General features: G+C 44.2%; 1 protein-coding gene across 1 annotated transcript in view; it reads left to right on the plus strand.

Annotated features, from left to right (window-relative positions):
* LOC148474587 (polycystin-1-like protein 2) overlaps window positions 1–23469 on the plus strand; it is a 92702-nt gene that overhangs the window by 61331 nt on the left and 7902 nt on the right. Inside the window, 12 exon segments of the mRNA XM_088458398.1 lie at window positions 606–810; window positions 1164–1392; window positions 3736–3964; window positions 8563–8659; window positions 13155–13289; window positions 14477–14662; window positions 15389–15716; window positions 15797–15930; window positions 16067–16194; window positions 18018–18181; window positions 21047–21257; window positions 22703–22804. Coding sequence (XP_088314524.1) covers window positions 606–810; window positions 1164–1392; window positions 3736–3964; window positions 8563–8659; window positions 13155–13289; window positions 14477–14662; window positions 15389–15716; window positions 15797–15930; window positions 16067–16194; window positions 18018–18181; window positions 21047–21257; window positions 22703–22804 — 2148 coding nt within the window.

Below are 23469 nucleotides of genomic sequence, written 5' to 3' on the forward strand. Positions count from 1 at the left end.
TGTGGTTCTTTTCAGCAAGCAATGACAAGAATAACACGTCTGCAAGTTTTACTACAAGGTACTCATACATAGGGGAACTTTCTAAAAAGTTGACAAGTGGAGAAGTTACCCATAGCAACCAATCAGCTTATTTATAGCATTTATCAAGTACATTCTATAAAATTATAGGTAGAAGCTTATTGGTTGCTATGGAAAACCTCTTCACTTTTCCACTTCTCCATCTTTAGTAGGTTTGATAGATCTCCCCCATAGTCGACGAAACATACTGAAGAGGGTGGACAGTAAAAGAACAAATATGAAATGTTTCCAATTAAATCAGTTTACAAAAAGCTAAAACATGGCTTGAAGATGGTTCCTCGTTAATTAACCAAATTACAGTTGTCTTATCAGATGTCTATATTTTCCAAGTAAATAACAATTTATATAGTTACAGTACATAGCAAGCACGGTTGAAGATAACACAAGTACAACCGATGCGTACATACTCTAGAAGTGTTACTCCGGAGGAAGACAACATCATGTTGTTTTTGAGTCTGTTGAGACTAAATAATGTATTTTTGCCATTTTGCTCTAACCACACTGAAATGTGTCGATCTTTGTTCCAGGACATCAGGAGAATTGCCAGCTCCCTGTTTAAAGCCCAGAAGGCCCCTTTACCCGATGTACATTTTGGGAAGACAGCGGACATCAACAAACTTTTATCGCTGGTAGAAGACATCATCCTAAAACAGAACAGAGCTGGCCAAGAGTTTTATGATGAGAATAAGAAGAAGGAGAGGTCTTTGACCCTCAGCCTGGCCTCTGTAGATGGTAAACCGGCATGATGAGACACAAAAATATGGCCGTAAAACAAAATAAGCAGTTGCTAAATTAACAATATTATAAGAATTGTATATACATAATGACTAGGTTGTTCAATCAGGATGCTTTGCTTTGTGGGGCCAAATTCACCAATCCAGAACAACAGGAGATCATTATCGGTCAGATGTTGACCAGGTCTGGGGAAAAATCTGTGTGTGGCCCAGGTGGACATAGATCTGATCACTCAGCACTTGGGACATTTTAAAGAGTGTTGTACAGCTGTCTAAAAGAATGTGGATTGCGAGGGTTTGAGACTTGGGTTGTACTCTGTCATTGTACTTACATAGTTGTTTTCCCCCCAGAGGAAATGAGGAGCCCCACCCCAGAAAAAGCACTAGGAGAGAGGCCTCCCCGAGGAGATCAGAACCGCTATCTCTATCAGCAGCTCCAGCACATCGAGAGGAAGTTGGAGCTTCTAGGACACCATCAATTTCAGAATCCTCGGAGTTACAGCCAGGCTGTGTCACAAGTACAGCACATGAAGGAAATCTTGGAAAACCGAATCTATGCATCTGGTTCTGCTAGTGAAATGTGAGAACCAATGAACTAAGCCCTGAAAACAGTCTCCTGCTGCTAAATTGAATTAGAGTAGCTCTTAAATAAAAATAATATTTTACTCCTAGCATGTAAGTGACTGGGTAACCATGTTAGTAAGCATGACTATTACAGTTACTTCTTCAGAAACTTACTCAGTAGCACTACAAGATCTGGGGGTAATGCTGAGTGAGTAGTGTATCAGTTTCCATGGCGCATCTTGCGTGAATGTGGACTTCATATGCTCAGAAAGCGAATGCACGCATATGTGGTTGTGCAGAACCTCACGCGTTTGCACATACTGCCCTTTATGATTGGGGAGAGACGGAACTGGGCTTAAAGGGGTGTTTTTAAATTCAGTAAGGGCATGTTCAGACAAATACGCCCAGCAAGTAAGCACATATAGGCCTGTTAGAAGCACATATAGGCCTGTTATGATGGCTTCCCTCTCCATGCCCACTTGGATGGTAGGGAATGACGTTGGACACTGGCTCATGTTTACGCTAATGTCCAACATCATTCCCTACCATCCAACGTCATTCCCTACCATCCAAGTGGGCATGGAGGGGTAATAAATCCATGTGGCGAGTGAAGTGAGCCACCGTGCCCGCAGTGTGGCGAGCACAGTGAGCCCGCAAGGGGCCGAATAGTATTTCATGGTTATGCTACTTACGTATCTTCACTATTCAGTGAAGATATGTAAGTAGCGTAACCAGGGGGTCGCAAAGATACGGAAGTACCCTTTCGTTTTGCGTCATTTCTGCCCACTTTGCTACCAACTTTAAATGGTCTATACATTTTATTTTCTAAAAAAAACACATATGTTTAATAAGTATCCAGAGAGCCATAAAGGGAAACCTGGAAAAGTACAATAATAGACCCGATTGGAAGATGAATACATTAATAATGAGAAGCTGACAATAGGCAGTCTAGTACCTGATTTATTTTTTACACTGGCGGTTCCCAAACTCGGCCCTCAAGGCACCCTAACAGCCCAGGGTTTAAGGATATCCAGCATTGTGCATAGATGGCATAATCGAACTGACTGATGTACTAATTAAGTCACCTGTGCTTAAGTCGAACTGACTGATGTACTAATTAAGTCACCTGTGCTTAAGTATTGATATCCTGAAAACCTGGACTGTTAGGGTGCCTTGAGGACTGTGTTTGGGAACCTCTGACGTACACATAAACACTACACTAAGGGGGTCATTCAGACCCGCTCGCGAGCGGCAGTACGCTCGCAAGCGGGTCGATGTTCCCCACTGCGCATGCGCACGACGGAGGGAGCTCCGTCGTGCGCATGCATGAGACCCGGACTGCGACAGCTAAGCTGTCGCTCCGGGTCTCGCACCAAAGGGGGCGTGCTGTCGATGTTGATTGAACGCCTACCGTGGGAACGCCTACCGTCTGAAGCTGGCTCCGCTGACATCACTAGTGATGTCAGTGGGAGTGATTTTGGCTCTGATAGAGCCAAAATCACTCCAGGGCTTGCGGCAGTGAGACCCTACCGCAGGGTCTCCGTCGCAAGCCCGATGGTCGCGATGGTCAAGACCATCATCATGGACGCTCGCTATAGCTGTGGGTGGTAACCCACAGCTATGCGAGCGTCCATGAGGACGCTCCAAAAAAAGGTAGGAGGGCCCTGATTCAGAGCGAGCGCTCTGGTCAGAGCGTTCAGCTCTGAATCAGGCCCTAAGTGTACAGAGGGTATGCGTTCAGCATACTGGAGGTCTGGATGCCAAAGCAATTATTACCGGCGCCGAAATCCCGACGCCAGTCACAAGCCCCGCGCTGTGATCCCAACCACCGGGATACCGAAGGTAAGTATTGGGGTGTTAGGTTTAGGGTGCAGGGTTAGGCACTAGGGGGAGGGTTAGGCACCAGGGAGGAGGACGTTAGGGTCAGGCACTAGGGGGGAGGTTAGAGTTAGGCACCAGAGGGGGAGGTTAGGGTCAGGTACTAGGAGGGAGGGTTAGGCACCAGGGAGGAGGAAGTTAGGGTCAGACACTAGGGGGGAGGGTTAGGCACCAGGGAGGAGGAAGTTCGGGTCAGACACTAGGGGGGAGGTTAGGGTTAGGCACCAGAAGGGGAGGTTAGGGTAGGAAGAGGGGGAGGGTTAGCATACCAGCCAACAAGTGACGGTATGTTAACCCTTTCTAGATGCCGGTGTCGGGATTCTAACTGCCGGGATCCCGAGCGCAGGCATCTCATACCGATTCCGTACAAAGAGCTGAACAAGGGAAACTCTGCATTTTTCTTCTGTACCACAGATAATAGATTCTATGTCCGTCTGTAATACACACCGTTAACCAAATGTTACCTCTGTTGTGTCTGTAGATGCTCCTCCAGCGCCAGTTTATCAGAGGATAAGAAGAAGAATAAGACTAAGGGGTTACCTTGGTGGTTTGTGTTCGTTGGCTGGTTTCTCGTGGCAGCTACCAGCGGTGTATCTGGGTTCTTCACAATGCTATACGGCTTACATTACGGGAAGGACAGTTCTATCAAGTGGCTGATATCAATGGCAATCTCATTCTTTGAGAGTCTGCTCATCACACAACCTTTAAAAGTTAGTTTCAGAGAGAAGACGTTTCTGGTTAAATAATAAAAATGCATTATTTTGGTTTAAGTGCTTACAAGATAGTATTAATACTAGTCAGTTGTATCCTTCTTGCATCTGAGCCATTGGCTACACTGGGCCTGATTGAGAGGCGGAAGCAGAGCCATTGTTAGCGCAGTTGCGCGATTATTTGCTACTGCGCATGTGAGGAAAGTCCCGAGTGTACGGACCCTTACACTGTCGCATATGGGAGTGCTGGCATTAGGAACAGCGGGGCAAAACCATGGGCATTCCTGGGTAGTGACTGGGAGGTGGCCTGCGCTTTGCGGCGCTGCAAAACTTTTTTTTCCCCTCGAAGGGGGCGTGGCAAAAGAGAAAGCAAAAAAGGCTGTCTCATGGGCGTGGTGTGGGAGTATCATGGGCGTGTTGTGGGAGTGTCATGGGCGTGTTGTGGGTGTGTCATGGGCGTGTTGTGGGAGTGTCAGGGTGTGTTGTGAGAGTGTCATGGGCGTGTTGTGGGAGTGTCAGGGTGTGTTGTGGGAGTGTCATGTGCATGTTGTGGGCGTGTCGTGGGTGTGTCAAGAGCGTGTTGTGGGAGTGTCATGGGGGTGGTGTGGGAGTGTCATAGGGTGTGTTGTGGGAGTGTCATGGGTGTGTCAGTGAACACGGCTGCGTAATGAAACACAGAACCACAGCCACAGAGGCCATGTTTAGTGAAATATTAGGAGATACTATGCCTGCCATAGGCTGGTACAAGTGTCAATGGTGAACAGGATGGTGTGCCAATGGTGGAGTGTTTGGAACCACAGGCAGCACCATGCACGGGCATTGAAGTGAGTGTCTCAGAGCTTATTGTCAAGTAGTTTAGAGACTCAAAAACTCTGCTACATGCAATGGTCCTGATTGGGAGCCGGACGCAGCCGTGACTGTGTGCTCGTCTTTTACCAGTCGCATGTGTGTAACTTTTGTGATAATACCGCTACAAGCCCTGCCCTTGTGTACAGACATGTGTATGACTGTGCAAGGAATGAGACACCCACTTCCAGTGTCTCCAGACGCTGCAATCCTGCTTGGTGCGTCTTTAGATGCCACCAACGGTTGCACCATCGAAACTTGCACCAGCCCCATGCTAGGTGCAGATTATCACCCCCATAACCATAACATAGCACTTCTCAAACACACACAATGACAGCAGGGTAAGGAAAAAAAGCCGGGTCTAGCAGGACACGCTCTGGCCAATCAACAGAGCATGGGGAGGTGTAGTGTGATTTCCCGCTCTCCCCCCTGCTCCACTGGATACTGCGTAGCTCCGACAGTCATTAGCTACAATTATAGGGAGCTGTAAATCGGCACTAGAAAATATGCGGCTGTCAGGTGAAGACCCTTAGGGTGGTGGTGCCGCAACCCATTTTGTCGAGGTCGCATCTAATGCTCTCTGAGTGGTCTAACAGTCAATTTCACATTCTGCCTGACAGCTATTGTGACCACCACTTCAATAGGCTCTATCAGTAGAAAATATGTGAGAAGCGCTGCCATAACACACCCATACAACAGACCTGCATCTGAATAGCCAACGCCTAATACATTATCAATATACTTCTGCGTGTGTCTGAAATTGCTACTGTGACTCTGTACGACCACGATTAGACGCATTTGCGGTGTTACTTAGACGCATGCCCAGTAAAAGAGACAAAAATGCTCAACATCGGCAAAGTGTGCGATTGAGAATCACTCCCAGCGTAACACTGACATGGAAGAGCGGCAGATGATCACTTCCCATGTAAGAAGCCGCTGGCTGATTCTCCTTCATACCAAGAGCTGACACTCTGATTTAATGTCATTCATACATTGACCTGAATGCCCAAACACGCTCATCTGGGGACAGATACAGATTTGTGCACAAATCCCCCTTTCCGAACGGATCTTGCGACCTTTTAGCAATGTTCCCCTGCTCCATAGCCGAGCATTACGCATCTGTGAGCGAATATGAGGTATTCAGAGCCGCGTCTCAGCCATATCGCTACTTGCAGCTCAGTGGGCGTAACTGGGCGTTTGCACATTTGTCCTCATAGGGCGTCATAGGTGTGTAGGCAGAAATTTCTAACCATCTAAATTCATAAGGATGTCTTGCACCAAACATAGGGTTGGTGCAATTGCGTGCAGGTACTTATGACGGCCACTTTCACAAGCACACAGATAGGGGCGGAGCGGATTCATAGATGCGGCCAGCTCTGAATAAGGGCAAAGCAGCATTTATTTTTTAGCAGGTAAAGCAGCCACATTTGCAGCCAACTTTGAATCAGCCCCTCGGCGGTTTAAGTGCCCCTAAATATTTGTGCCTGCTTCGTCTAATAGTAGCATAGCCACTTAGATGAATAATAATTCAGGGGACGTTATGTATACCTTAAATGCATAAAAATCAGATTGCGGGTTCAGACCTTACCGTTCTTTAAGCCATGCTCTTTATCAGTGTGGTCTTAGCAAATTGCATTTGCAGCTACGGTTGAGTCATGCGCATCTCCGTTGCCCCTCCTCTTGCGGCTGAATGAGCATCGCTGGGTGGTAATGGAGCGTTCGCATGTAAGCTTAGCGAGGGTGTGTTGAGGCAAAGTATAAATATAAATTTTCATGTGGATCCCTTGCACCAGGGATAGGGCTTGTACAAGTGCATATAATGTGGACCTGATTCTAAGTCGCACGCAGAACCCAACACAGCAGCATCTATTGGCCATCACCCGTCTGCGACTTTATGCAAACAGAATACAAACTCCTTCCCTTGTGTACATCTGTTTGGCCGAATGTGCAAAGACTGAGGCGCCCACTTTTAGAGCCTGTGCACGATTGGTGCGTCCTTATACGTCAATATCGGTCGCACCATCGAAACTTGCACCAGCTCTATGGCAGTGACAGTTTCTCCGCCTGAACATGGCCTCCCATGCTTGTGGCCGTGAACGCAGCCGCTTGCATTGACACGCCTGCGACAGATTTTTTTTGTGTTCATTCAAAGCCACCTGGGCTTAATAAAATGCTGCTGCTGCTGTGTGGGGGCCCCGGGGCGACCGCCCCTGTTGCCCCCCCCTTAATCTGGCCCTAGTGATCAGGACCTTTCGTGCATGCGCATTGCCTAAACATCGCCATGAGCAATAAAAGAGTCAAGGTCAAATGCAGAACGCAGGCAGAAGGTCACAACACGAAATCCAAAAATAAACACACTGGGGCGAGTTATCCTTGCAACGGTATTTCCACGCCATTGCTGGAACCGCAACTCATGGCCTGGATTACACAAACAACCCACGAGTCCAGAGGTACCGTACGTACGGCATTTATAGAGTAATTTGTGGTTAATTGAATCAATCCTATAGATTGTAAGCTTGCAAGCAGGGCCCTCTTACCTCTATGTCTGTCTGTTATTACCCTGTTTTGTTCTATCAATATTTCCAATTGTAAAGCGCAACGGAATATGCTGCGCTATATAAGAAACTGTTAATAAATAAATAATAAATAAATCAATCCTATAGGGTCAGAACTAGAGTCACAGGAATCAGGAACTATCACCAGCATGGAGCTGTCAAGATATAGGACTGAGTGGCCAATGAGGAGCAGACATTCTGTCACGTGACTACCTGCAGTAATACTGCTAATAGAATAGCCTGTCTGCTCTAATACTGCTAATAGTACAGCCTGCCTCTGTAATGCAGATAATAGACAGTCTGTCTTAGCTGCAAATAGAGCAGCAAAGCAGCTTCCTTGCATGCTAAAACTGCAGAGCGTCTCCGAATAACACTGTGCAGGTGTTGTTATTAATGGGCTTCCTTTTATTGTACTATGATTATCTCAACTGGTTCATGCATGATTTATAATAGATCCTTTCTGTAAAAACCAGAACCCTGTTAGGGACTGTGGGCCTGATTCAGACCTGGACGCTATTTGCGGGCGCTCGCTGGCTAAAAGGGGCCGGCTATTTAAATCATGTGCTCGCACTACGTCGCGTAAAGCCACCCACTAAGTAATAGTGAGCGGCTGCACTATGCACTCGCACCTGTATAAAGACGCCTCTTTGCCACTCGCAACACACGTCATCTCCGGCAGTTGTAGGATTAATCGGGAACATCGAGAGCCATCGGAGCTGCTCGAAGTGCTTGTGGTAGCCTTTTCACACCACAACATTGCGAGCAGTTCAGACTAAAATACAACCCAGTCACGTGTGTAATGACACTACTTTGCTAATTATGCACACCCACTAAACACTGTTCTGACGGTCGGGCACCCCTGCGTTGGCACATCCACACCCCCGTTTACAAGCACCTTCCCCTGTTACCACCAACAAATGGCATTATCTGTCACTCAAAATAGCGGCCCGACTGCGGGCTACGTACGAGCACTTTCCCATCGCAATGACTGGTTCACGCACGCGCATTGTGACTCATACGCATGCGCACATTGCGTAAAATCACTCAATGCGAGGGCAGCATAGTGTCCGGGTCTGAATGAGGGCCAGTATTTTCGCTGAACATTTAAGGCTAGCCTACTAACAAATATCTGTCCCCAACAATGAATGGACATTTTAAATATATTGCTTTTACTAATTTGATATTTTACATTTTTAGGTATTGGGTTTTGCAGCCTTTTTTGCTCTAGTTCTTAAGAAAGTGGAACCAGAAGATGAGGAAGAAACAACCCTCAATGGAGACTACTCTGCACCAGGTAGCTCCTGGCATCAGTAACTCGGCACAGGCAGAATTATATATAATCCTTATCAGAAATGTTGCCACACTCAGGAGGCAATAGACGTTTATTGTATTGGGTTATATTATACGGTATGATAGTAATATTGTTGGTATAGTGGTTCATTCTAATTGGATTAAAATAGGGTTACCACCTTTTTATTTCAAGATTCCCAAACAGGTGGCCTGGTTAGGGGTGTGGCCAAAACCGCAGTAGGGTCACGGCCATTTTCTTACCAATCTAATGAACACATGACCATATGCCAGAGCCCCCTCATGCCTCTTTATATGCCTCTTTATATGGCATCAGAACCCCCCTTATATGCCTTAAGAGACCCTTCATGCCCAAATATGTGTAAGAGCTCCCGCATGCTATGCCCATGTATGTGCTATCAGAGAGAGACCCCTCACATGTTCCCTTATGCCAGAACAGGAAAAGAGGGTAGAATGCTACCCAGCTCCCGGCGCTAATAGGATTAGTAACAAAACTGTCAGTCGTGATCAGCTGCAACTGCTTGGAGTTTGGTGTGAACTCCTGATATAATTACAAATAAAACGGCACAGGCAATGCGCTGTGATCACATCTGATTAAATAGAATGTTGTTTCATGCAATGGAACACACAATGTGTGAATGAAAATTAATTTTACTTGTAAAAAATACACAGATTACATACAATATGTGGAACATATAAAAGGACTGAGCATATGAATAAAAAACAAATAAAAGAAACAGTTGTATCAAAATAAATGATTGGTAACAGAAGATGGATCTTCTATTTGGCAAGTATGAGGCCGTTAAAATGTAACAAATCAGTTCAATCAAATCACATCAAATTGGATGGAATTGTGCTGGATTTGTCTTTGTGCATGCTGTTTATAAATGCTGCATTCTGACACCTGTGTTAAACAACTTAGAAAGTTGGATTTGGCTTGTTGGTAAATAAAATGGTAATAAATCGTGCTGGCGTCCCAGCATGTAATTGACTTTGTAAAAATCAGTTAGAATGTGAGACTTCTGTTATTAAGAAGTCTCCCCGTAGGAGAGTATGTCTGCTGACACAGATGTAGGATGAGTGGCAGACAGATAGTTTCCCTCTCTCCGTGTGGATGTAGGGAGAGAGTGTGTCTTACCGCTATCAGGAGCTGAATAACAGCGCTCTCCGGGACCAATGTAGTCACTGTGAGGGGCTGGATGGTAGCGCTCTGTGAGAACAATGTCTCTGCTGTCTGTGGCTTCACGGTTAGCTCCGGAATCTCTCCAAAGGGTGCAGGTGTGTAGAACGCAGTGGAAGGGCTTGGCGGCAATGACGTCAACGCGTTTCGTCTCTCTAGTCCAGAGACTTTTTCAAGACTGACATTACAATGATGATTGCCGTATTTATCCTTCACTGAAGTCCGCCTTTGTAATTATTTTAATCATGGACAGCTGACTTGAATCCAAATGAACTTGGCAGCTGTGTTTCACAGTTCATTGAGTTTATGAATGGTATATAAAAAAACATGACTATTTAACATAATAAATACAGTTTTAAAACTCTGAAAAAAACATGTGTGATAACACGCGGAATTCACCAATAAGTATTAACATAGTATAATAGAAATAATGATGAATGATGAAACTGTCAACATAATGATATTGACAATGTAATGGATGATATAAAAAACTGGATAATGATCGCTTATAAAGAAATGAAATGATCAAAAATAACAATTAGGAATAATAAAAAAAATAAAAAATTCTTTAATGAATGTGAAAAATTAAAAAATATATATATCAAAAATGTGATATATCAAAAAAATATATATTATGAACATATGTTGTACACAAATATTCATATTTATATATTTCATATACATAAGTCAATTAATTAATAAACAAGATCAAATGTGTGCAATCTCACATATATGTCAGAAATCCAGTACACACTCATTAAATAAATTTTTACACAGGTCTGATATATTTTACATATGTTCATAATATATATTTTTTTGATATATCACATTTTTGATATATATATTTTTTAATTTTTCACAATCATTTATTTTGATACAACTGTTTCTTTTATTTGTTTTTTATTCATATGCTCAGTCCTTTTATATGTTCCACATATTGTATGTAATCTGTGTATTTTTTACAAGTAAAATTCATTTTCATTCACACATTGTGTGTTCCATTGCATGAAACAACATTCTATTTAATCAGATGTGATCACAGCGCATTGCCTGTGCCGTTTTACTTATGCCAGAACAGAGGATGTATGTAGTTCCGCTTTGGTGCTTTCCCTGATTACATATTTTCATCAGTCCATTTCAGATAACATGTAAAAAAATAAAAACATATTGCATAGCTTGTATATAATCACAAACACCATTTTGTGAGGGGCAATGATCGAAAAGGGCCTTCAATTATAGGGTCACAGTCTGCTTATTTATCTCTTTTATGTGTGAATATCTAATCCACATTCCAACTGGATCACTTTTCCCTTTAGATGAACTTTGTCATATCCCTGGCATGTCCCCTTCACAGCACTTATGCCTCACATGCCATCGTGTATGCCCCACATGCCTCCTACACAGCAGCTTATTCTTCACATGGCCACCTATGTGCCCCATATGCCCAGCTTTTCTTTGACATGCCCCCTCCACAGCACCTTATTTCTCACATGCCACCATGTTCCCCACATGCTCCCAGCTTCTCCCTCATATTCCCCCCTCCATAACAGCTTATTATTCACATGCCCTATGTGCCCACATGCCCTCAGCTTCTCTCTAACATGCCTCCTCCACAACAGATTACTCTTTACATGCCCACCTATGTCTCCACAAGCCCTTCGCTTCTCCCTCACATGCCCTTTCCACAGCAGCTTTTTCTTCACATGTCCACCTAAGTCTCCACATGCCCCTCACTTCTCCCTCACATGCCCCTCTACAGCAGCTTTTTCTTCACATGCCAACCTATGTGTCCACATGCCCTTTGCTTCTCCCTCACATTCCCCCTCAACAGCATCTTTTTCTTCATATGCCCACCTATGTCTCCACATTTCCCCACACATTCATATGACCAAATATGTCCCCATATGCCCCTCGCTTCTCCCTCATATGACCCATCTCCACAGCACCTCATTCCTCACATGCCACCCTGTGTGCCCCACATGCCCCCAGCTTCTCCATTACATGATATCTCCACAGCTGCTTCTTACCTTAGAGTCTCCCTTCCATTGCAGTAGACGACCAGAGGAAGCACTATGCTACAGAAGCAGGACTCAAACTGTGTGTAGGGCACCCTGATTTGTCACATGACCTGCTGAATCATACTGGCTCCGGGAGATCAGAGGAGGCGGCCCATGGGGCGGAAAGCAGAGCAGCTGCTGTAGTGACGGAGTACTGTGATTTCTGGGCACTGTCCATCTGGGATTACCCAGCCTTCAGACCCCAGACAGCTCTTAAAGTTTCCGGACTGTCCAGAGGAATCCCGGATGGGTGGTAACCCTTAAAATATTGCAAGAAATCAGCTTTTTCTTTCCCAAGGAGCAACAAAAACTCTTATCCACAGACTCATCATTTTCCTCCTTGTCTACTGCAACTTCCTCTTATATGGTACTCTCCAAACCCTATCTATCTCTGGTTCAGTCCAATTTGTTCCTAAATGCCATGGCAATACTCATTTTCCTCTCTCATTTTCCTCTCCCATTTTAGCATGGTATGAAATGGTTTAATTTTGATACCATGGCTAAATTTACTAATCATCGGTTTTGCAGTCAATTGCAAACCGTTGTACATCGCCTTCAGTTTAGTATCTAAAACTACATATTTACTAAGCATCGATTTTAACTGTCATTTTAAAACCGCCATCAATGCCCATCGGTTTTTAAGCTCCTATCCTGCTGCAAACAATGTGCCAACAAACCGATGAGAATCCACCGTATATCCGCCTTAGTTTTAAATAGTATCTGTGCAGGCCTTTATGCAGCATGTCAGCCAGCTCCAGACTGGTCAGCCCAGAGCTGGAATACACAGGAAAGTGGGGTTTCCCCCAAAAATGAGGTCCCCCCCCTAAGGAAAACCAGTCCTGAGCTGAAAGCCCAGGAATCTTCTCTTCTTTGTACCACAGGGGCTTTGGGTATATAGGTAATTATAATTTAATGTTAATAATATTGTTCTATACAGGCGGATTACTGGTCCCAACAAGACTGCCTGTGCCTCACGACACTTGGAGAACTACAAGTGCCAGCATCAAAGGCCCGTTGACTCCTGCAATCCTCATGTAGAAATTGTTTAAAATAAAGACAGGATACACACACCATAGGAAAAGTATTTTATTAATTATACACTCCCCCACACCCCTCGCTTAGACTTTTATTATTTAGGTTAAAAATAACTTAAAATGAAAACTTTTTTTTTCTCTGGAGCCTCTCTGTATAATCATTAAGATGTAGAGGGAAGCAACTGATTTCTGTTACCTTTGTATCCACAGGTGATCCAAATCCGTTGCTAGAGTGTCGCAGAGACAGTAACATTTACCAGCCGCCCCCTCCGACCGATGTCTCAAGGATGAAGAATAACTTTATAAAGGAACAAAAAGTTTTTGCCTTAATCAGAGAAATACTAGGTAAGCGCTCACTGATTGCTTGGTACACTGACCCATAATCGTCTTCAGTAGGGTCACTTATAAAGGACAGTTACATACTTGGATCAAGTGTGAAAATGGTAATAATGATGCTCTAAGAGCGCATACACACTGGACGATATCCATGAACGATATCGTTGAACGATATATCGTTCATATAGTCCAGTGTGTATGCACTCACCGACGAACGATGCACGCTCCAGGGTTAACGATGACCCCAGTCGGCTGTACATTCAATCTGTCCTATCAGAGCAGAGATAATGTATCTTTAGATATTGTTGATTCAGCTTTTGTTTTAGTTATTTTAGGCTAAACCTAACCCGAACGATCAACAAACAAAAAAGGTGTCGACATCAAATTGTGATATTCTGATGTGTTGAAAGTTTAGCCATATCGGCCTAATGACCCTGTCGACATTCTGAGTGTCAATAAGTCGACCGGATGCCGTTTATGTGCGTGCGTGTTGCTTAGGTGAACAAAATGACATACAGGTTGAGTCTCCCATATCCGTAATTTTATTAACCGAAATATTCCAAAAACCGAAGTTTTTTTTGGCAGCCGTGACGTCATGACATCACCTGGCGTCATGACGTCACAGATCAATGACCAATCACTATCGGCGTGGGCGTGGTCTATATGCTGCGCTCCCCCCCAGGCACTTCGTGACACCCGCCGGACTCCCCCGCAACACCTGATGGACCCTATTGCAGTAGCCACCCCCGCCGCCCATGCCAGGACTCACATGACACCTGCCGGACTTCACCCGACACCCGCCGGATCACTCGCGACATCCACCGGACACCCCCGCAGCACACGCCAGGCCTCCTGTGACACATGCCGGACCCCTCCGCTGCACACGCCAGGCCACCTGTGACATCTCCTGGACCCCCCCTGCAAGGTATTCTGAAAAACGAAATTATCCAAAATCCGAAATGCTCCTGGTCCCGAGCATTTCGGATATGGGAGACTCAACCTGTATTACTTTGTTACGAAAGATAACAAGATAATTATTGGGGAAACAAAATTGGAAAAACAAAGGTGTAATTTTTCTATATAGTACAGTAAAGTTTCCCAATAAAGTTATTTCAGTATAAAACCAATATGCTATGCGAGCAATGATACACAGATTTATATATACGTAACCTACCTCTGTGACTGTTGTCTTTCAGCCTACTTGGGATTCTTGTGGATGCTATTGCTGGTGGCATATGGGCAGAGAGACCCCAATTCATACTACCTAAATAAACATATTAAGAATAGTTTTACTGATGGTCTTGGAGATGTCTGCAGTTACCAAGATTTCTTTACCTGGGCAAACACGACTCTGATCAACAATCTCTATGGAACTTATACAGGTATGTTTAGGGGTCAGGTTTGGGATACCTACCGACAAATGTCAGTATCCTAACCCTGTCAGGATGCCTGCGTCTGGATTTTGACCGCTGGGATTCCGAGTTCCGGCATCCCGTACCCAACCCATGGTAAATTGACGCCATAGTGATTTCCATTAATATAGATTTTGCCCACAAAATGGCTGCCTAAAATGTATATATGTAACCAGCATTCCCAATGAATATGTGCAGTATTTTCACAATAACATCCCTAGTATTGTATCCTGACTTCATTCATTTTAAAACCTATGTTCCTATGTATCTGTAAGTAATGTAATTGCTTATAAATCACTGTTTAATAGTTTCTACTATATAAGGCTAACTAGAGCAGTGCTTCTCAAATCCAGTCCTCAGGGACTGCTAACTGCATGTTTTCCAGGTCTCCTCACAAGTAGAGAAATGAGTACCACCTATATTGTATTAGTAATTACTATACCCTTCCTGCAGCTAGGAGATATGGAAAACATGCACTGTTAGCGGGTCCCTGAGACCCAGATTAGACACTGAACTAGAGTGTGGGCAAATAATGAAAAATACCTCAGCATACGTAGATCAGATGATATCATATTTTGGTTCTGCATCATTGGAGTATTTTTGCTTCTATTTCTTAAGAAAGGTCAAGTAGGTAGAACGATGATATAAACTTGAAAATCACGTTACTGAAAGTCTGTTTTATTTGCTGTGAACTAGGTTTCGTAACAGATGGTAACTCCAAGTTGGTCGGAGGAACGAGAATCCGTCAGGTTCGTGTTATAAAGGATTCTTGCCCAATAGCTCTTACCCTACGGAGCACAATTGAAGACTGCCGGACTCCTTACTCTCTGGATGCAGAAGATATGGGGCTGTATGGTGAAAACTGGAATAGCTCTGCTTTCAGCAACACAACTGATGCCAACTCAGCATGGCACTACCAGAGCCAGTCCAAACTTAGGGGCCACCCAATCTGGGGCCGAATGACAACGTACCGCGGAGGGGGCTATGTGGTTGATTTAGGAAGCGATCGTGCAACTGCTTCCAGGTACTCCTAAATAGCATGCATATATATATATATATATATATATAAATATTTGATAATATAAATTTTTTCACTCTTTCCAGAGTTTTGCAGTATCTCTTCAGCAATGTCTGGCTGGACACTTACACCAGAGCAGTTTTTGTGGAGTTTACCATTTATAACGCCAATGTCAACCTCTTCTGCATTGTCAGGCTGATGTTTGAGACAAATGCATTAGGTAAGAATAATGGTGCTGGATTTAGTAAGGTTCGATTTTTATCGACATCACAAAAACAATTGCATTAGTGGTTGCAACAGAATCGCTGTAAGTAATAGTTTCATCAACTGAGCACCTAACACTTTTTGTTTTCAAGGCACCTTCCTGACACATGCTAATCTGCAGAGCGTCCGGCTGTATCCCTACACTGATGGCTTGCACATCTTCGTTGTGGCAGCGGAAGTTATATATTTCCTCTTTGTTATTTACTACATGGTGGTACAGGTAAGAATAGTAAAGTCTAACAAGGTGACAAACGTCTAATGTTAGAATGTAAGCTCTTTCGAGCAGGGCCCTCTACCCTCTTGTGCTTCTCCCTACTGTATTTTCATTTATCTCTTACTCCCCACTAGGGCAACTAACACTTGGCTGCTTATGTGGGTGTAAAGGTCGCTAATATATAGCTATGTTTATTATACATGTCTGTGTCCTGCATTGTATTGTATTGTAAGTCGCTGGTTACTTATTTGTTTATGTAGTGTGTAAGACACTGTGGAACACTTGTGGCACCATATAAATAATGATAATAATAATATTTATATCCATCCATATGATATTACTACTAGTCTCCGCCCACTTCCCCCGCTCTGCCCTATCCCGCCCTCCACTCAGTCTGGCTCTGTTCCCACCCCCTTAGGCTTCCCTGTCCCGCCCATCACTCAGCCTGGCTCTTCCCCTACTTTATCACGGGTCCCCTCCACAGCCCCATTATGACCCCACCCTGTTGCCCTGACCCACCCTAACTAGCGTAGAGCAGCAGCATTGAGGACAGATGTGAGTGGAGAGAGATGGGGAGCAGGGAGGCCAGGTAGGAGGAGGTTACAGTAGTCCAGTCTAGAGATGACCAGTGAGTGGGTGAGGGGTCATTGTTGCCTTATATCTCTAATGCTGTATCAAATATCACATGCAGGGACAGAGCTTGCGAGAAATCTCTGTGAATCCTTTACGTACACTTTTCAGGGTATTTTTAGCAAATAATAATACCCTGAGAGTGTTTCTGTGAATGTTCTGCCCCCCAGCTCCCCTCCTCTTCCCCCCACCTTCGTCCTCCCGCCCCAGAGCTTACACTTACCTCCTTCGGATGATCAGTGACCCGGAGAGCTCCTCGGTGATCCGGTCATCTGATCGCTGTGCCCCAGCACAGCATCTCAGTTTACAGATCAGATAACCGGGGCACAGTGATCAGATGGCTGGGCCACCGAGCCGCTCACCGGATCACCAATCACCGGTCCCTGGGTACAGGTAAGTGTTTTCTTTTTTTCCTATTTTTTTTTCCACGGTCTCCTACTCTGGGCTCTGCTTTCCCTGGGCTGAGTTAGCGTAGGTGAGATGGAGGGGGGAATCCTGCTTAACACCATCTCCAGGTGGCATTATAATCGCAGGGCTCCCACCCCGATATTTTGTCACAATTCACTGTAGTACGTTTGAAGCAGATTCATTTCCCATTACAAGTATGGGAAATGCGATACTAAAAATATGCGAATTTAAGGGTTTAGAGGAGTTTTTTAATGAAATCTCCTCCAATTGCCTTTTCATACATTTAGGTGAAATTAGAATAGCGTGAAAAGGGTGTGAGAGGTTTATAACATATTCCATCCACAATAATCCGTATTATATAGACATTCCCTGGGATCTCTGATTCTTAGGGGTATAATTACTAAAGTGCAGGTTTTTAGAAGTGGAGATGTTGCCCATAGCAACCAATAAGATTCTACGTAACATTTATCTAGCACCTTCTAGATAGATAATAGCTAGAATCTGATTGGTTGCTATGGGCAACGCCTCCTCCTATAATAACCCGTACTTTAGTAAATATACCCCTTATTTTCTATGGAGTTGTATATAGAAAAGTACAGCAACTATGTGGCTTAGTCAGTTGGAAAGTGGTCGGACACTCTCAGGGAATGTCTTAGCTCAGAGTTTTCTGCTTTTGTAGTGAAAATAGATTGGGGGGGTTGCCTTCTTCACAAATGAATAAACTAATGGGGGCAGGTTAGGCTTCATGCACTTTTCCCAACCACGTATCTATGTTTCTGCATTATTTACAGGTAAAACTCATGAGGAGCGTAAAATGCAGACGGTACTTTCAGAGCAAGTGGAACTTACTGGAGTTCACAATAATCCTGATTAGCTGGAGCGCCCTCTCTGTCTTTGTGAAAAGGACAATTCTTGGGAACAGAGACATTAACTACTACCAGAGCCACAAGGACGAGTAAATTGTGACCACCACCACCATCATTCACCTTATACATTTTTCCATACTGTGCATGAATACCAAAATGTGTCCTTGTCTAGGTGTGTGCCTACCTTAGAATGTAGCCCCTTGCCCCATGGAGAGACAGAGCAGCTGTGGCAAAGTGTCAGTACAGATATGGTCAAGTAATAGTATCAGCAGGAGCCCTGGGGACGAGACATAAGGAGAAGTACAGGAGGGGCTGATGCAGCATTGCATGTAGGTCAGTTCTGCAGATGGATATTGTGATGCTTAGCACTGAGCATGCTCTATATCTCTACCGGGATGCAGTCGGCATCCTGGTGGTCAGGATGCGGGCGCTCAGAATACCAGCGCCTAGAATTGCAACAGCAGTCAGAATCCCAGATCCAGAATCCTGACCACCGGCATCCTGAAGGCAAGTATTAGGGTTAGAGGAGGGTTAGGTTTAGGCACTAGGGAGAGGGTAAGGGTTAGGCACTAGGGGGAGGGTTAAGGCTAAGCTGCGTGGGGGAGGGTTAGGCACTAGGGGGAGGGTTAAGGTTAAGCTGCGTGGGGGAGGGTTAGGGTTAGCCTACTTACCTACTTGTGTTGGTATTCTGACTGCCGGCATCCCATACCCAACCCTCTGTATCTATGATTTTGAGTCATTCGCATCTCAGTCACATCACCTAATTGTAGCTGAATGGGTGTATCAGGCATATTGAACATAGGCTAGGTGGAGTGAGGGCTTCTAGTCGGATCTGTCTGATTTCTGACGGATCGACTGCACCAGGTTTAGGGCTGGAGCAAGTCGGTGCTGATAATGATGACAGCTGTTTCCACAGGCGTATGATAGTGGCGCGGCGATCGCACAGATGTGTGTGTCTGACTTGTGTGCAGCTCCTCGAAATTAAGTCCAAATTGTTGAGTTAACACGAAACTACCTAATTCAAGCTTCAACCCACTGAGACAGTACAAGTGAATAACCTGTAACTGAATAAATCCCCCCAAAAAACCTCTGTTGGTGCTTAATAAGTCAGTAACCTCATATAATATTACTAATTTGTTGTCTTGTCCATAATATAAATGATGAATCTAGTTGACCCAAATCCTGACCAGTCACCACATGGTCTCTCCTAATTTAGTGTAACTGGGTTTTATTCCACCACCTGCCATTCCTTTCTCTTGTTCTATTTTTATTATTTGCTTAGTAAAACCTGCTAATAAAATATCTCTGTTCTCTGTAGCCTTAAGATGGTTTTCATAACTTTAGACCATTATACAGTGTTCTTGGGAAACTGCAAATCACATTTATGTGCGTTAAAGTACTGTAAGAGGATAAACAGACCAGTTAGTACGATTTCTTTGCCAAGAACATATGGACACAAATTTTCTTTTCTCAACTTCCTACAAGTGAATTATAATAATGACATTGGGATTCATGTCAAGTGAGTACGAAGCTAGTTTGCCCAGTGTATCTTACATGAGATCGCCCTGTGCATCCACAGAAGGTAAATACCTTATATGCTCCTGTGCAGACTTGGGCGACTGTGCACTGATGTCCTCCTGCACCAGGAAAGGTGGGGCATTAATGGAAGGGGCAATCTCACACCGGCTGTGTACAGTAAGGGTGCTCATACAATTACAAACCCATTCAGACCAGGAAAAGGACCGGGTGGTCGGGATGGGGCCAAATAACAGATAATTATGACAGTCGCTAACGGTAGCAAACTGCTTGTGATTGGCTGTTTGTGAATGTACCCATACGTTGTGTATTGTACGTGAGATGGCCTTGCTTCTGCTGTGTTAGAGATATTTTTTTGTTGTTTAATTGATGCCTGGTGACAAACGCGTTGGTTGCAAATAAAAGACAGGCTTTATTATATTGCTACAAGTAGGGCGTAAGTGTCTGTGACTCACATCTGCTGTAAGCCATTCACTGCTGATACTGGCTGGGACACCTCTCCAGCTCTGCAAATGGGTGCGAATATGCTATTTTTGCATATTTACACCCACTTTGCAATCAACTCTGCATAGGCATCATTAGAGACTAGAAAGTAGTTGTGTACCATGTACCAAAGTAGTTGTGTGCACTGGGAAGTACAGATTGGTGGTGCACATCTAGGGGCTGATTCTGAGTTGGCCGGATCTCTGGCGCAAATAGGCAGTTTTTGCATACAGCGCATTTGGAGATGTGAATTTACTATTTCTTTTTCATATCTTCGTCCTATTTTGAGTCAGATGGAACTCGGACAGATTTGCCTTTCTTTGAAATTGGACGTTTTGGGGAGGGAATTGGACGGCAACAATGCTAGCCCACCGAACCACCCTGTCCTGTGGGAGTGTCGTGGCGTGTATCGAAAGCTTCGTGCAGTTTTAAATTGTGCATATGGAGAAGGGAACCCTGTTTCTGACGGATCTCTGTCAACTAGCATGGGGCTGCCGCATGTACCAATACTAATGATGACAGTAGCATAAGATCAATGTGCGGCACTGGTTACCGCTTACAGGTGCATTCGCTGAACAGAGTCTTGGATTAGCATAAGGTAGTAAATCACGCTTCCGCGGCTGCCCGCAAACACAGCCACTTTGAGCCTGACTTAGAAGCCCCTACCATGCATGGTATTCCTTGTGCGGGTGACTGGCCCACTTTCATTTCATGTATGTCTCTTCCTTAAGAGAGATGTAAGGATCAAATAGGGTTGAAGTTGCCTAAAGGATACATGAAAAGGGGCAGACCAGATAGGCCAAGTGGTTCTTATCTGCCGTCAAATTCTTTGTTTCTATGTAACATTTTTGTTCTGCAATGTCCCTTTTTTTTTGCACTGACTAAGCCATGAAATAATGTCCTCATTTTGTTTCTTTCTCTCCTTTTATTTGAAGGTTTGTAAGTTTTAATGAAACTGCGGATGCGGATGCAGCTTTGGGCTACCTGATCGCTTTCCTAGTTCTTCTATCGACAATTAAGCTGTGGCATCTACTGAGGCTCAACCCAAAACTTAACATGATCACAGCAACTCTGCGCAGAGCCTGGGGTGACATCTCCGGATTTATCACAGTCATGGTGATAATGTTTCTGGCCTATTCCATTGCCGTGAGTGCCTAAATGTTCTATTACAGTACTTCAACCATGACATTGTTATTATGAGTGCAGTCCTTACAAGAGGGTAATAGTATGCCGTAGCGTGAAATAACTATTTAACTGATGTACTGTACAGAACAAGTTGCACTAATCTAAGAAACATAAGAAGATTATTGAGCAGTTTTTTTACTTTATTTTGTTACTGATAATCACTATTTTACTTAAAAGAGACGTTTGCAACATAAATACCTTGAACTGAATTGTGCCTGTAATCAGACAACTGAGGCTGTAGTCCCAGGAAGTGGCTTTTGGGTAGTAACAATAATAACCGGATATAGAATGTGACGTGAATAAGCAAATATTGATGGTTTCCACTTTTGATAGACCTTACAATAATGAAGAAGTTATTGATTGCATACAGAACACTACAGTAATAAAACTTTTTACGTTTCGTTAACACCGAAGCCATTGACAACACAGGGCCTGATTTACGTTTGGATGAAAAACTGCAACTTTTGCCAAGACGCATACTTACGTTTCTGTGGCGGTATTTTAAGTCGCTCGTGTATTAATATAAGTACAAGTTTAATTGTCGCATACGGATGCATCTGGATCAATAATGTCACTATCTTCATCATCAAGACACACCACACCTATAGAATTGGCGAAGGCGGCAGGTGTGGCTTTGCGTCTCCGATGGGCGCGTTTGGCTTGCGTCACCACGCCTTTACTGTATTGCGCTTACATGTGAAAACCTGTGATCTGCTGCTCCAAGCGCAAAGGGTCATAAGTGGAACACATTTTACGCAAGTCTTTATTTCTAGGTGCCAAATGAATTTGTGTCCAACTCTAAAACAGGCCCACAGTATTCACTAAGGACTGATAGGGGCTTATTCAGCTTTGGACGCATTTGTGAATCCTAATGCAGATTCCCGAATATCGGGAATCTGCGTAGGTGCAGTACCTGTTCTGCACATGTGACGAACGGATCTGCGATCCCGCACACAGACTGGCAGCAGACTTTCAGTGATTGACAGTCTGCTGCCATTTGTGGGCAGGGAGGGGGCAGCGACGGCCTCCGTTTCCCAAAACGGAGGTGGGTCACCATCGTTGGGGGGAGGGAAGAAATTAGGATTTCTGTCGGCTGGGATTTCCTGGCATTTTCTCTCATCTGCGGTGGCCGGCTTGCGTGACTCCATGGGTCAGCCGATGGTCACGCAGATTATCTAATGCTGTGTTGTACAACACAGCTTGGATCGGTAATGCATGCAGGTGGAGATAAAGAATCACTAATCCCCAAAACAACTGTTCCAACACATTGTCAAATCCTATAATAAAAACAAAATAGTTTTATCCAATAAGACAAAGGCAGATACAGAATGAAATAGAAGGTTCAGTATATTGGAAGTGCTCCAGTGTATGGGATCTCAGGCCTGTCTGATTTCATCTATTTACAGTGTAATTTGATATTCGGATGGAAGCTTAAATCTTACAAAACTGTGTTTGACTCAGCAAAGACTATGGTCAGCCTTCAGTTGGGGATCTTCAACTACGAGGAGGTACAGTAATGAACTAGTACAACAACCAGAGCACACACTAATATAAGGGAAGAATTTCCTGAATGGAATTGTAGAGTCTCATCTTCTGACAAGAGCTGTAAAGTTTCCTTCAATAAGTGTATCATGCGCTAGCAAGCAGATTGCAACTTTAGCTGGGTACACACCTGGGCAACCTGTCCGCCAACCCATGGATCCGCAGACCGAGCGGCCGATTGGTAAGCCTATACACAATTACCAATCTTCCGCTCCATATGTCTGTGCTGACATCACAACTGAGCCGGTATTGAAATTTGCTTGCCCAGTTGAGATGTCAGTCACCGGTGGGTCCTTGCAGCAAGTGTACGGGCGGTTGGCAGGTTGCCTGTACACACAGCCAGCTGCACCGATATATCTGCAAGATATATCGGCATCAGCTGTCTTGCAATATGTCTACGAAGTCGTTCACAGACATATCTTCTGTACAAACGTACAGATGCACTATGCGATATGTTGTTTGTCGGCTGATTGGACGACATATAGAATAGTGTGTACCCAGCATTTGAATCAACATTTGAATATTATTATTTTGTACCTAATTGTACAGTTTTTTAATTTAAGTTACAATAATATACATATTTTGTAGCCATCAGTAAAGTAATAAAACGGAATTCCTTATAATTTACAAC

The sequence above is a fragment of the Taudactylus pleione genome, unplaced genomic scaffold, assembly GCF_031769625.1.
Source record: "Taudactylus pleione unplaced genomic scaffold, aTauple2 ptg000828l, whole genome shotgun sequence".
Classification (NCBI taxonomy): Eukaryota; Metazoa; Chordata; class Amphibia; order Anura; family Myobatrachidae; genus Taudactylus; species Taudactylus pleione.